Genomic DNA, 15,859 nt, shown 5'->3' on the forward strand with positions numbered 1-15,859 from the left:
AAACTTGACTCTTCTGTAGTTACATCGTGTACTAAGACCGACAGAAAATTAAAAGTTGCGATATTCTTTTCCGTCTGTCTTAGTACACGGTGTAATTACTGAAGAGTCAAGTTTCAAATAGGAAAAATATCAAAACTTTTTTTTATTTACGCGCGATGCTAATGGTCTAATCAGATTCAATGGAATATGCTAAGCTATGCTAAAAGTTGTACCTTCAGACCCGGAGATCAGCTGAATGGATTCCAAAACGGTAAAAATCAAATGTTTAACTGTTAGGGAGCTGTAAAATAGCATATTTTTTTTTTAAAGTGGAGTGTCTTAGGCATTACAAAATGGCAAAATATACTAGTAAATAACTTAGTAAATCGCATTGCGTAAATCATTTAAATATTTTCCTCCCTTAAATTTTGCATCTGAAAGAAAAACTCCTACAAAAAATGCATATGTAATGAGGTCAACTATGTCCACACCATTTCAACGCTAATTTTTCACTACGTGTCTTTAGTAAATCCTGAAAGTAGTTTTAAAACGGCAATAGAGGCGTTTGAGCTTGCACAAACTGTAAATTTCGCCCCCACTGTTTTACCTCAAGAACATTTCCTGCAGCTGAAATAGTACAGCTTGCTGTTAGCAATGCCAAGGTCATAGGTTTGATTCCCAGGGAACATGCACACTGATAAAACGCATGCCCTGCACCCTCACAGTGCGAGTCACTTTAAATAAAAGTGTCTGCCAAATACATTCAGTAACTGTAACGTTCCTTCCCAGAGATTTCAACATTTTTAGGTGCTGCTGGAGAGCTCAATAAGCCGAAAAACAATGGAACTATGATTTATTCTAAATAATAAAAAATAAATAACTTAAACTGGTTACACTGGAAGTGTTTTTGTAATCACTAGTTTTAAGAAGGTAAAAATATAGCAGAATCAGACCAAATCATCTCGGATCTCTCCTCTCCCTCGCTCTAAAACCACAGGGAGGTCGTCCAAAATGGGCCTAAAAATGGTATTTACCCCGTAACAGCCTTTGACAGCAATGGCTGTGGGCATGAAAGTCAAGCGGCTGCCTGAAAAGTCTGCTGATTGCGTTATTTAAAGTGATTTGAGTGTATTGAAGAGGCAGCTGCGGGGGAGAGAGGTAGTATATGTTTATGTGTGTGCAGGCAGACGACCGGGATAAGACACGGTGGCGTACGGTTGACAGCCCGCTTTCCCATCTCACCGCCCTGTCAAGCGGGGTCACAACGAGGATGACCCCCATCCTCTGGAGGAGATGCTAGCAGGGATTCAATCTCTAGCTCCCTCTATCTCGCTCTCTCTTTTCGTCATGCCCCGTTGGGGGGGGGGTGGCTTCAAAAGTCCAATGAGGCTATTTTATTGTGCAATACATCAGGCAGGGTGACAGGCGGCGGGCGCAGGCAGACTGACTGGAGAGCCTGGCGTATGAAGCTATCAGCCTGACAGTCAAATTACTATAATTTCGCCTCAGGAAAGAAGATATTTACTGTGCATAAATTTCCCCCAAGTAGGTTCCCCAGCCACACGCCGCACAGCCCCTCAATTTTACCACCAATTTACAGCGCAAATGCGGAGCGGGCTAAAGGTGAAAGGGGCGTCATGTTGGGGGCTAATGGACTTTTTGGGAAGGCTCATCAATTGAAACCAAAAGGCTGTTTTGTGTCACCTCAGTGAAGGACACGTGCATGTACATTACGGCACGCATCAGCCCTTCAATTAATTCTGATGGGAAATTAATCACATTTGTAAATTATTACTTTCCGTTTCTGACACATCACGGTAGGGGACTGAAATAAAGGGAAGACGGGGTTCCCTGAGCGGATTCATTAAGAGATGATGTCTACGGAGTACATCTTTCAGCATTGATTAAAAAGGCCTATCAAGATGGGATCTCAGTTCATACATATTATTAACCTACCCCCCCCCCCCCCCCCAGTATGACAGATAGAGCTAAATAGCAGATGGAGAGAAAAGGCAAGCCCATCTCTCCATCAAGACTCGTTGTTCTGGTGATGTTCTGGCACAGGAACTCCGAATGATAATGGATGACCCGAATAGCATGTCTGGCTGGATCAGCTTGAGTAATAAATGTACAACACTGCTCGTGTTTATTTATGGATTAGGAATCGGTGATGCAAACAACGATTGCGTTGTGATGTATATTAGAAAGCGAGGTTTTAACCGATGACCCTGTCCTCTGTGAAAAATCTGTTACATCTAAGCCGGCGGCGCTGGTCGTAAATCAATAAACGTTTCTGCATAGATCCTTGTCATACGCACACCTCCATGTTTTCTTGCATCTTTGCTCCCTCTTACAGAGAATGTATTGACGATCGTTCCAGTGTGTAACTTAAAGCAACTAAGTGTGGAAAAGTTATGTGACCACTTATGGGTGAACAAAGCGGTACGAGGTGTAACTAATAAAAGCGGCAGGGATGTCAAGACTGTATAGATGAGCTGACTTATTGCTTTTCAGTAATATACTGCCTCATTGCTTTCTATGTAAGCAAACTCTCTGGCCTGGTAACTGAAAGTTCAAAGTTCAGTCCCTCGAGCAAGACTTAAAAGATTACTCAATTTTCTTAAAAATATATCCAGATAATTAACTTTCCACCATATCATCCAAAATGTTGATGTCTTTCTTTGTTCAGTTGAGAATAAATTATGTTTTTTGAGGAAAACATTCCAGGATTTATCTCATTTTAATGAACTTTAACGGACCCCAACACTTAAAGGAATATTCCATTTTCTTAAAAGAAAAATCTAGATAATTTACTCATCATCATGTCATCCAAAATGTTGATGTCTTTCTTTGTTCAGTCGAGAAGAAATAATGTTTTTTGAGGAAAACATTGCAGGATTTTTCTCATTTTAATGGACTTTAATAGAGCCCAACATTTAATACTTAACTCAACACTTAACAGTTTTTTTCAACGGAGTTTCAAAGGACTATAAACGATCCCAAACGATGCATAAGGGTCTTATCTAGCGAAACGATTGTCATTTTTGACAAGAAAAAGAAAAAATATGCTCTTTTAAACTACAACTTGTCGTCTAGGTCCGGTCGTGATGCGCCCACGAAATACGTCATGACGTCAAGAGATCACAGAGGACGAACGCAAAACTCCGCCCCAGTGTTTACAAGTTTGGAGAAAGAGGACCGTTCAGACGTTGTTGTGTGTCAACTGATACTAATTAATGTCTTTGTGTCAGTTTATTGTTTAAAATGGTGTGCAAATTTGCGTTTTATATATGTAACACATGACCTCTCTACGTCACTACGCATTTACGTTAGGTCGCGCTGGACCGGACCTAGACGAGAAGTTGTGGTCCAAAAGAGCATATTTTTTTTTTTCTTGTCAAAAATGACAATCGTTTCGCTAGATAGGACCCTTATGCCTTGTTTGGGATCGTTTATAGTCCTTTGAAACTCCGTTGAAAAAAACTGTTAAGTGTTGAGTTAAGTATTAAATGTTGGGCTCTATTAAAGTCCATTAAAATGAGAAAAATCCTGCAATGTTTTCCTCAAAAAACATAATTTCTTCTCGACTGAACAAAGAAAGACATCAACATTTTGGATGACATGGTGGTGAGTAAATTATCTGGATTTTTCTTTTAAGAAAATTGAATATTCCTTTAACAGTTTTAAACTAATTTAGAGTTTCAAAGGACCCTAAACGATTCCAAACAAGGCACAAGGGTCCCATCTAGCGAAACCATTGTCACGTAACATCACGTAATTGCAAAATGGAAAGGTCACGTGTTACATATATGAAATGCACATTTGCGGACCATTTTAAACAATAAACTGACATAAAGACATTAATTAGTATCATTCCACAAACAACAACGTTGGAACGGTCCTCTTTCTCCACACTTGTAAACACTTTGGCGTAGTTTCGCATACTTCATCCGTGACCTCTTGATGTGATGACGTATTGGGTGGGGTCACAGAACCAGATATAGACGAGAAGTTGTGGTTTAAAAGTGCATTTTTTTCTTGTCAAAAATGACAATCGTTTCGCTAGATAAGACCCTTATGCCTTGTTTGGGACCATTTAAAGTCCTTTGAAACCCCGTTGAAACTGCAATTCCAAACTGCATCAAAACTGCTAAGTGCTGGGGTCCACCAAAGCCCATCAAAATGACAAAAATCTCTGAATGTTTTACCTCAAAAAACATAATTTCTTCTCAACTGAACAAAGAAAGACATCATCATCAACGTTTTGGGTGACATGGTGGTGGGTGGATTGTCTGGATTTTTTTGAAAATTGACTAATCCTTTAACCTGAGGATGCAGGTGGACTGTGCATACAATAAGTTGCTTTAAATAGGAGTGTTTGCCAAATGACAAGTTAGTGATTCAAATTTATAGTTACACTATACATAGCCCTGATTATAGTCTGTTTTTACATGTATGGGAACATACGTGCATGGATAAAGGCACAGCTTTACAAAGTATACTTTATTTTAATTGTACGTGTACACAGACATTTGATGCATGCACATTGCGACAAAATGCAATGCATCTCCTGGGCTACAAAATACGTGACCTAAAAATTCAGTGATGAGCGTACATTGCGCATATATTATTCATTGTGAATTTCTTCTGGCACACATTATCATACAAACAACACTTTCAATTGAAAGATTCACTCCCTGTGATTTCAATATAAATTCTAACTCATGATCTTGTGGGGCGTGCCCAGTTCAATACAAATTATAAAATTTGACCAGTCCATTACTCCAAAACTTATTCTGTTCACCCACCTCTCCCCAGGCGGCTGGGGGTGGCTCCACAGGCGGGTAGTATTTGGGCAGGTCCCAGGCTACGGTGTTCATATACCATTTGAAGTCTTTGCACTTGAGGTGTTTGCGTAGCTCCTTCTGAGCGGTCAGGTCTCCGGCGGAGAGGTGGCGGTACTCGGGCCGACGTTGGTAGATGTACTCTGCGTACTCGTCCATCCACGTCTCTGCCACTCGTTTTAGGTTCTGAGTCAGGTATTGATACACATATATATTTTAGCTCAGCATTAAGGGTATGGTATACAGCTGCATATTCATTATAACTGACATTTTCTCTTTTGAAATATATCATATGTTATCACACTTGCAATCATGCAGCTATGGGCATATATGAACACACTGTGAATAACTGCAGCCGCATGCCTACGGCCGAATCCAAGCCGAATTAATAAACGACCATGACACCCTCATGATATTATTTAATATTTCTCTCTCTTTTAGAGAATGATATATATTTTCTCTTTTTAATGTATTTCTCCCTCTCTCTCTCTCTCTCTCTCTCTCTCTCTCTCTCCGTTTCTATATGTGAGCTGATTTCACACTGATTTGAATCTCTGACCTAACCTTACTCAATAATATAAAATATTTTAATATAAAAAATATTCATTTAAATGTTAAACATATCAAGGTTATGTTTTCACAAATGTTATTTACATTATATGGGATGATTTCATTTTAAATAGTAAATCACAAATAAATGACTTTAGCTGCATTGAAAAAATATTATTTAAAATCAACATATTTTTATGTTACTTTAACTTAACTTTTTCACCGCCATTGACAAGTTATCTCATCAATTAAGAGAAAACATTTGCATAAAAAAGACGTGTTCCTTATGAATTTTTATGTTAATCTGCAATACCGCACGTACCCAATTTATTAAAAAATGAAGCAAAAACGTTATTTACTAATTTTAAACTCTGTGTATGTTTTGATAATCATTCTGAATCTGATCTCTAAAATAATTCCTTCACAAAAAGGCAATTATTTCAGATTTTTGCTAAAAATGTTTACTTTTTAAAGAAAAATACCCATATTTAAGAGTTTATAAGCAGAGAAAAAATATAGATAGGATGAAATGTTTTTTTTCCTGTTTTTCCTGGAAGGCATTTTGTGAAACTTTTGTGAAAATCAGGCAACTTTTGAAACAAAAAATGGCTGGCGGGAAATGAGTTGACAAATTAAGTTAAACATTTTTTAACTTATTTTATAAGTTATGTCAACTTCGCACAAGTCAAAACTTAAACTAGTAGGTTGAATTGTCTTGCAAATCTAAGTTCTTTAAATTTCTAGCTGCAAGTGTGTTTTTTTTGCACACTGGGTCACACACAGTGTTGGGTGTAACTAGTTACTATGTAATACGTTACTGTAATTTAATTACTTTCCCTTAAAAAATAAAAAGTAAAGTAAGGGATTACTCTTATTTTTCCTGTAATTTAATAACAGTTACTACTTAACCCTCCCCATTTCTACCAATGCGTTAAATTAACGGTAACACTTTACAATAAGGTTCATTAGTTAACATTAGTTAATGTATTAACTAACATGAACAAACCATGAGCAATACATATGTTACAGTATTTATTAATCTTTGTTAATGTTAGTTAATAGAAATAAAGCTTTTAATTGCTTGTTCATGTTAGTTCACATAGCATTAAACTAACGTTAACAAAGATTTTAATAAAATTGAAATTGTTGAAATTAACATTAACAAAGATTAACCCTTTTACTGTCACCGTTCCTCCTGAGGAACACCTGACTTTACTTCAATATTTTGGATGTAAATATTTATCAAATCGTGACAAACTATATATCTTTGGAAAGGTCTAAGCCTCTATAATACAGATATTTTAAGTGTTTTATAAAATAAATTATGTAGGTAGAGAAATTGATTCATTTATGATAAGAGTGCGCCTAAAACATTGATAATCCTACTATATGTCACTGTTCCGCCTACGAGACACCTACTGTTGCTTCAGTTTTTTGCATATGAATTTGTATCTAATCATGACAAACTATATATCATTTGAAAGCTCTAAGAGTGTAGTTTTCATATATCATCACCATTTTGGGAATAAAATTATGTTATGAGAGTCAGTTTGTAAATGGTCATGGGCCCACAGGTGTGGCCAACTTTTTTTTATACAATTTATAACACTAAACCCCTACTCTAAACCTAAAAAATCATGACAAACTATATATCACTAGAAAGCTCTCAGAATGTAGTTTTCATATTTCAAGGTCATCTGATGATAGAAATAATTTTTTGTTACATGCCTCCCCCCCATAGGAATGCATATTAATTATTATATATTCATAAAACTATATCCTATTATAAATCTTCAAAAATGTTGACAAACTATGTTGGAAAGCTCTACGAATGTAGTTTTCATATTGTAAAACATTTTAGCAGTAATAATAATGCAGTGAGAGTAATTGAATAAATTGTGACAAGAGTATGCAGCAAACCGTTGACACCTAGTGGCCTTTGTTGGTAAAACGACTAAAAGAGTGACACATTTTTTTGTGATTTTAACTTGAAATTTGGATCACAACTACTTGAGACATATGGTCTCAAGTTTACATTATTTCTTTTGAAACATTTACATTTTTATACTTTCATTTATAAATGTAATATATACTGCATTATTTTTAATTATTAAACATACATTTAAACTGCTATACATTTTTTTCTGTTTAACATTTTCACCTCCAGACACTTCAGTGAAAAACCTTAAATTGTCTTCTTTAAAACAAGATTAGGCTTCTAGCCCAAAAAATGCCAGTTATATTCATTTGAAGTGCAAATCAACATTTCACCCCCCCACTCAAAAGGGTGGTGTGACAGTTATGGGGTTTTAATAAATGCTGTATAAGTGCAGTTCATTATTAGTTCATGTAAACTATTGTTGTTAACTAATAAACCTTATTGTAAAGTGTTACCAAATAAGCAACTACTAAGTATTAATAATATTAATAATAAGTATTAATAAGCAGTAGTTGGAGTATATTAAGGCAAAACTAGTTAATAGTTAGTTAATAGTGAGAATTGGACCCTAAAGTGGGACCAGAATAATTTATATACTTTTATGCTTAATTAGAGTCGCTTCAATCCACTCTTTGTTTAAATTTTAAAAAAGAATTTAGAAAATAAATATTAGGACGTTCAAAAGATTAATAGTGATTAAATAAATAATTTTTGTGATAGTAATTTGTACAATAATCTAATTACACAATTTAAGATGTAATTAATAACTAGTAATTAATTACTTTTTTGAGTAACTTACCCAACACTGTTCACACATAATAAGATGAATTAAGGCTGATGTGACACTTTTTACTTTGGCAAGTATTATATATTATCCCATATACACACACAAGATATATTTCCTTACCGCATCACTTTACGTTCTTGGCATATGTAATAATCTACATACTCATCACAATGCTAGCATACCTTACTGTCTGAATGCACTGAATTCATGCTAGACATTTTTATTACCAATGTGCTCTGATTCCTACAGACCGGACTGAGAATAATGTACCAGCCTCCTGAATATCGAGAGCAGAGTGATACCTGTGCCACTAGGCATCTTTTATTATCCAAGCAGAATATGAATAAAAGTGTCTCAGGAACACTAGGAATGTGGAGCACTATAAACTAGCAGAATTAGGCCACAGCAGAGAAAGACTTCATCCTTTCTCATTTGGTAGGAGGATAGTGGAAGTCTACTCACTCTTGCTAGGCTGGTCCCTGAGGGCACCTTGTAGGGGACGTACTTCCTGTAGATGTGCCCCACCCTCGAGCAAGGCACATCGTACATGCTGCCTCCACACATCCAAACCTGTACATAAAATACACAAATATTATTACTGCAACACAACATATACATACAGAGTGATCCCTATCCTGCATTCTCTGAGACAGCTGACTATGCAGTATGACACATGCATCCCATTCATAAGCTCCTACTCGATAATTCTGTGCAGGTCTCGATGAGAATATGTGAAGAGACTACCAAGAAACGCTCCTGTACTTTTACATCGTGTTCAAAACAGAAACAACCAATGTACTCGCCGTGGGCTTCAATTAAGAACCGGCTGGCGTATTCACTGAAGGAAAGAAGCAGAAGTGGAAAGTCTTTCAACTGCCTCTTGGTTCTCTCTCTACTTCTACTGTCTTAACCAAAAGAACAGAGAGATAAAAAAGTAAGCAAGGTTTTTCCATTGCCGTCCAGAGTCTGTCTTTCTCTTTTTGTTTCACTAAAGCCAAGACTTTGATGTGCCTGTTCGTATTGAGTATTGGCTCAAGCGGGGTGGAGCGTGGGTTCAGTAAGTTCCTCTGACACCCAGAGGGAGGTAAGACTGCTGAGGAGAGAGGTATAAGTTGAGTCCAATAGATTTTCTCTTCCTCTCCTCATCCTCGGTCACCCGCTGGGCCTTAGAGAGCTGTCTGCAGATATCAAACCGCACAGATGTATCTCTCCTGCCAGGCGGTGGGTTAGTGGTCAAGCTTACTTCACAGACCCTATCGTTACAGAATGAGAATCGCTGGAAAAATCTGTGCCGCTGAGAGACCAAGAAAAATCCCCCGCAGATCTCTCATCTGAGGATAAATGAGATAGCCATGTGACAAATGAAGTTTTATGAAGATTTTTCACAGGCTCTTATATTATTAAGCATGGAGAGATGCAGCCATGGCAGGACTTTAGATATTAAGAGGACTTGTATCGCATTTAAAAAGCTGCCTACATCGAACAGATGGATGAAACTTGGACGGAGTATGGCAGGCGAGCAATCGATGGGATGAAGCCAGGCCTAATAAGTCCAAGCTTTTATTTTGGGTTGTCGTTGCATGTTGGAGCATCATAGAGACACTGTATTACAATACCAGAATTTTCAATAGGGATGTGCAATGTTGTTTTATTCGATTTATTTTTTGTTCTGATTCCAAGCACTACCAAGGACAATACTGCTGATATCAATACCGATACCTCTATTACTAAAGTTTTTGTTTCTAAAAGTAATTATAGCTAATCAACATATTTGGAAACCACATCAGGCCCAAAAAGCAAATTTGTTCTGTATTTTAAACACGATTACAGCACATGATCAATCTTCACTTAGACCTATTAAAAATAAAATAAAAAACTGCCCTATTTAGTGTTATTTATTGCGAAATAACTCCAGATGGTGCATTTTCTCTCAGTCATGACCTCTGGCAAGCACAGCTTTTAATCTTTGACTACATTTCGACTCATGTTCAGATGAAACAGCAGGAGAAATACTGTGGCTTGTATCCTACACAGCTATTTGATAATATACTGCAGTTCATTTTTTTTCCATTTAGAGGCTTACGAGACAAATTAATGTAAATCAATGTTTTTATGTGAAGATTGATTCTCTAGATACAACATTACTATTGAAAGCATCAAAAGTATTAATATCTCACTCCTTCCATTAAAGGTGCATTGTGGGACTTTTTAGAAGGATCTCTTAATGCAATATAATATACATAACTATATTATCAGCGGTGTATAAAGACATTACATAATAAACTGTATTGTTTATGTAACCTTAGAATGAGCTGTTTTATCTACATACATTCCCTTACAGCAGTGGTCTTTACTATTTTTTCATGAGAGCAACACTGATAGGTCAAAGTCAATAGGAGAGCCACTATTACAGCAACGTATCAAAAGTTATATCCAGTCATAAATAGCATGTCTGCATTTCAATCTGTCATCACTGAACATAGACTGTAACAAAAAAATGCAAAATTTTTGTCAAATCAACATATATTTTTATGTTACTTTAACTTTAAAAATTAAGTTAAACAATTTCAACTTCATTTTATAAGTTATGTCAACTTTTTTAAAGCCGAAACTTAAAATAGTAGGTTGAATTGACTTGCAAACTAAGTTGTTTAAACTTCATGCTACATATTTTTACAGTAACAATATGCAATGCAATAAAATATGTCTTTCTTTATTATTTACCAGTCAAATTTGTTCCCTTAAAGGCGGAGTCCACGATGTTTGGAAGCCAATGTTGATATTTGAAATCACCCAAACAAACACGCCCCTACCCCAATAGAATCTGGACCTTCTGTTGATAGACCCGCCCCGAACATACGCAACCCGGCATTTGATTTGATTGGCTATAAGTGTGTTTTGGTAGTCGGCCCGTCTCCTTTTCCAACGCGTTTTTCAAACATCGTGGACTCCGCCTTTAATGACTAAATACAGAATTTCCTTAAAGCGGAACTCCACCCTAAAACAACATTATGCTCCAACACTATATTTCATCACATATACTGTATGTAGTTGATTATGCTGCCATCAAACGTACTAACTCCATATAAAAAATTAAAGCTTTTAACTGCTACAGTAACGGAAGAAAAATGCACGGCTACATATTCTGAACGTTCTAAATGGAGGCGGGTCTTGAGGCGAGATGATTAACAGTAAATGATAATGTTCTTTGATTGACAGATGCACAGGATGAGCTAACGTTAGCTTGCTTTGCTCGTGTTCATAATAACAACAACATGATAATAACTTTCTATGTAGTATATTTAACATAGTTACACAAAACAAGCAACAATTAAAATTGATGTTTTAGATATTTTGACCATTTTACATGACCTGAGTCTGTGAAAAAACTGGGCTGAAAACAGTACTCGAAATATTCCTGATGAAAGTGCTGGCTGCATATTCAAATTTTTATCTGTTAGTGCTGTGTCAGCTGAGGGTCGTGTTGATGTAAACAATAAAAACTCCCGGTGGCCTGAATTTGTTGTCCATATATTGCACAGGTTCTAGTAATCTTTTTTTGGTGGGTTTTGGTGATTTCCCCTTAAGAGACGGTAAAAGCGGAGTTACTGTTTGGTTGGGTTCGTCTGCTGGCTTACTTCAAGTTGACTTGAGTTGATTTGAGAGCAGGTTGAGCGGTAAAAGAAGTTATTAGGCTTGTTCAACTCAATGCGGGCTGCAAGAATTGACAGCCGGATGACGTCAAAGTACCGCAAGAGCAATTCGTGAAATCATACGGAGGAGTTTGCTTTTAAATCGCTCTCGTGGAACCTTGACATCATCCGGCTGTCGGTTCTTGCGGTGCCGCATGAAGTCAAACAAACATGAAGGCTGCATCGATCAGTGGTTAGTGGGTGGAGCTAATGACTCAGTTTCACGCAGTGCATTCTGGTTAATTGAGTTCACCAAAGACCGTTACAAAAACACACTATCAATCTAATAATCGAAATCGTGCAAATTTCTTTTTTTTCTCATGTAAAATGTAAAAAGGGATATAAATTACCCGTGATAATAGGCTAAAATGTCTAGGGTTCAAATCCGCTTTAATACTAAGCATTCTTATTATGTGCGTATGCGGAGCCCCCTGAAGCACTAGGGGGCCACCTTTCTCTTAATTTTATACGGTGCTGCACAGAACGATTGGCGAGTGACAGTACTGTCATGCGAGAGCATTATGCTTACAAAACACGCAGTCTGATCTCTCGGGACTTTGATGTCATTTGACAATCGCTCTGTGGAAGCGCTGAATGCAGTCACACGCGCTTATCGACGTGCGTCTTGATATAATGCAGGGGTGGGCATTCCTGGTCCTGGAGGGCCACTGTCCTGCAAAGTTTAGCTCCAACCCTAATTAAACACACCTGAAAATCCCAATCAAAGGCTTCAGTATGACTTGGAAATGACATTCAGGTGTGTTTGATTAGGGTTGGAGTTAAACTTTGCAGGACAGTGGCCCTCTAGGACCAGGAATGCACACCCCTGATATAATAGGTAATAGGTATGGTTTTCTAACAAAGTTAGCGTCCAGAGCAGAAAAGACAAAAAAAGCACATGCATGCATGATCATATCACTGTATTATTTGCCCTAAACGGACAAAATGTTCTACATACATGCTTCGTCCCTTCGTTGACTCAGATGACAACAGGTTTGTCCTTGTAACTTTGAACAAACTGTTTCCAGTAAATAATTTTTTTACAATATTAGCAATGTTTACAGTGTAGCTTCTGATGTTTCGAAATTGAGGTTGGTTGCAATTCGTAATCTCACCACTAGGTTCCCCTAAAAACCCACATTATACAACCAATCCAAATTTTCTGGTCTCTTATTGCTACCTGTCCCAACTTTTTTTGGAATGTGTAGCTGTCATGAAATCCAAAATGAGCCAATATTTGACATGACATTTTAAAAATGTCTTACTTTCAACATTTGATATGTTACCTATATTCTATTGTGAATAGAATAAAATATACGTTTATGAGATTTGTAAATTATTCCATTCCTTTTTACTCACAATTTCTACAGTGTCACAACTTTTTCTGATTTGGGGTTGTAGCTTTAAATTGATAGTTCACCTAAAAATTTAAATTCTGTCATCATTTACTCACCCCTCATGTTGTTCTAAACCTATATTTGTTTCCTTATTCTGTTAGACACAAAATAAGATATTTTGATAAATGATGGTAAGCACACAGTTGACGGTACTGATTTTCATAGTTGAAAAAAAAAAACAAATACTTGTGAGTACCGTCAACTGTGTGCTTATAATCCCTTAATCAAAATTTCTTCTTTTGTGTTCAACAGAAGAAAAAAATTTCAGCAACACGAGGGTGAGTAAATAATGACAGCATTTTTATTTTTGGGTGAACTATTCATTTGATATTTCTTAAAATTTTCATTGATCTTTCGTTATGCTTTTAGATTTAATGACTAAAATATTTCAAGGTCAGCTTAATGGTAAACAGAATACGTCTGCTACATGACAAACAAATGTTGTGCATGAAAGAGGAAATATTGTCACAGGATAATTGTAAAAACAGAAAACAAAAGGATGGTTCAGCCTCTAAACTATTTCAGTGGTTGCCATGGTTTCCAGTGTTCCAAAAGAGGACAGTGATCCAGGGAAAGTTCAGTGCCAGCGCAAGTGTGAGTCTAATGAAAAAGAGTGGGGTGGCAGGTATGTCAGAACTGATAAACAGAACACTTCCTCACATCCATCGGAGCAGTTTTGGCCCCGCTAATCAAAACTGAATCACTTCACAGCCACAGCCAATCACTGCATCACACAATCTAATTAGTTTCAGCAGTTCTACCGGCCTGAATGCATACAGGCGCACTCACACCTCCACTATCTTTATCTTATTTCAGGCGACTGGTGTGTTTTTGGCTTGATGACTTTGCTTAGGAACCCGGGGAACAAAATAACCTCTCTCGTCCAATCTTGTTCTGGCTTTGTTGTTGAAAAGAATGAGAAAAGATTGTCTACACAGACGGACAGGGGAACTTCACATTAAGTGGGAGAAAGCGAATTTCGTATATCTATAGTTATCTGTCCGTATTGGATCAGGACCTATGAGCTGTTCTCTACGTGGTTTGGAGTGTGTTTCATGGAATTCATTTGAAGGCCCAGATTGCACGAAGCACCAGAGTGAGACACTGTATCTTATTGTGTTCCCTTTGATTATTTCTGTTTAAGAGACCGACAACAAGAAGCAGCCTTGTAAAAATGTGTCAGAAATAATCTATTATTTGAAAAATGTGCTCAAGATTTAGCTCAGACGCATTAACTCACCTTGAAAGATATTTCAAACTGCTCGCCACCCCAGATCTCGAGGCCCGTGTCGTATCCACCCAGCTCCCAGAACCATTGCCGGTTTACTGCAAACAAGCCTCCAGCCATCACAGGAGACCTGCAGGAAGTAGAAAAAGTTCAAGCTCTCATACATTTAATGCAACATGTTTTAAAGGGGTCCTCATAAACCTTTGTCAATGAAGTATGTGAAGGAAAGACAACATATATAGCACTAAGCAGAAAAAGTAACTAAATATAAATTCAGTACATTCAATTTAAAAAACAAAAACATTAAGATAACTGACACATTAGATACACTCTTATAAAAATGCTGTGTTATTTTTAACCAAGGTTGGGTCAAAATGGGACAAACCCTGCCGTTGGGTTAAAATAACCCAGAAAATGCTTATAATTGACCCAACAACTGAGCATTGATTGAATTACAACCCGACATGTTGGGTTTGTCCTATTTTGACCCAGTTAGTGTAACTAATAATGTTTTAATTAACATTCAGGGTTCCCACACCTTAGTTAACTTTAAATTCAAGGACCTTTTAAAGACTTTTCAGGTCCAATACCCTTAAATTCAAGGACTAAATGTGGGGACACATTTCAAGTGTGAGCAAGGTTACATTGCGTTCCCTTTAAAGATACATTGTTACAGTTCCCTTTTGGAGGGAACTTGCGCTGCATCACTGCGGTGACACTTTGGGGATGCCTCCAGGGTTAAGTGCATCTGAATGTGTATATCAATTCAACCAATGGTGAGGCTTTATGACAAAGACAGGGTGATGCGGGAGACAGGAAGTATATCGCTATCTGAAATATTGCCAAAGGCAGCGTTACAGGGACGCAGGAAGTATGGCAAGGGAGACGCAGTGTCTCGTTCCCTTCTCAGGGAACAACAGTTACATACGTAACCCTGGAGGTTTTCATGTGTCAAACACAACTATGCAAAAAAGCATTTTGGTATTAATCAACATTCGCATACAGAAGATATAAGCATTTAAAGTGAACATGTGCTTTAAAAGGCTAAACTTTTTATTATATTATCCTACACTACACATGCAATAATATTATATTTTCTAAAACTTTCCAGAGCCTTGAATTTTCCCCCTAGATTCACAAACTTTCAAGGATTTCAAGGACCGGTGGAAAAATATAAAGGCCAGGACTAGGCCTTAGTTTAATTAAAAAAATTATAACTAGTTTTAACAAACATGCCTTACTAAAACATTACTTGTGTGCATTTGAGGCAAAACAAAGGGCACTGATGTATTTTATGATATGTCAGTGCAAGTTGTTTTCAGTTTGGAAAGCTCTTACATTTATTTTATTCTAGGACTAGTCTAATCCCTGTCCGGGAAACTGCTCCAAAGAGTATAGTGCATTGTTAATTCATGTTTGGAATACATTAACTATTTATACAGCT

The 15,859-nt window shown here is 37.0% G+C and overlaps 1 protein-coding gene across 2 annotated transcripts in view; it reads right to left on the reverse strand.

The window, feature by feature from the left end:
• Window positions 1–15,859, reverse strand: part of galntl6 (polypeptide N-acetylgalactosaminyltransferase like 6) — a 317,093-nt gene that overhangs the window by 6,578 nt on the left and 294,656 nt on the right. For both annotated transcript variants that reach the window (XM_055205086.2, XM_055205085.2), the window contains exons 8-10: window positions 14,428–14,545; window positions 8,561–8,668; window positions 4,788–5,009 (exon numbers count right to left, since the gene is read on the reverse strand). In XM_055205086.2, coding sequence (XP_055061061.2) covers window positions 4,788–5,009; window positions 8,561–8,668; window positions 14,428–14,545 — 448 coding nt within the window. The remainder of the gene's footprint in view (window positions 1–4,787; window positions 5,010–8,560; window positions 8,669–14,427; window positions 14,546–15,859) is intronic.

This window comes from Misgurnus anguillicaudatus, chromosome 3, assembly GCF_027580225.2.
Source record: "Misgurnus anguillicaudatus chromosome 3, ASM2758022v2, whole genome shotgun sequence".
NCBI lineage: Eukaryota > Metazoa > Chordata > Actinopteri > Cypriniformes > Cobitidae > Misgurnus > Misgurnus anguillicaudatus.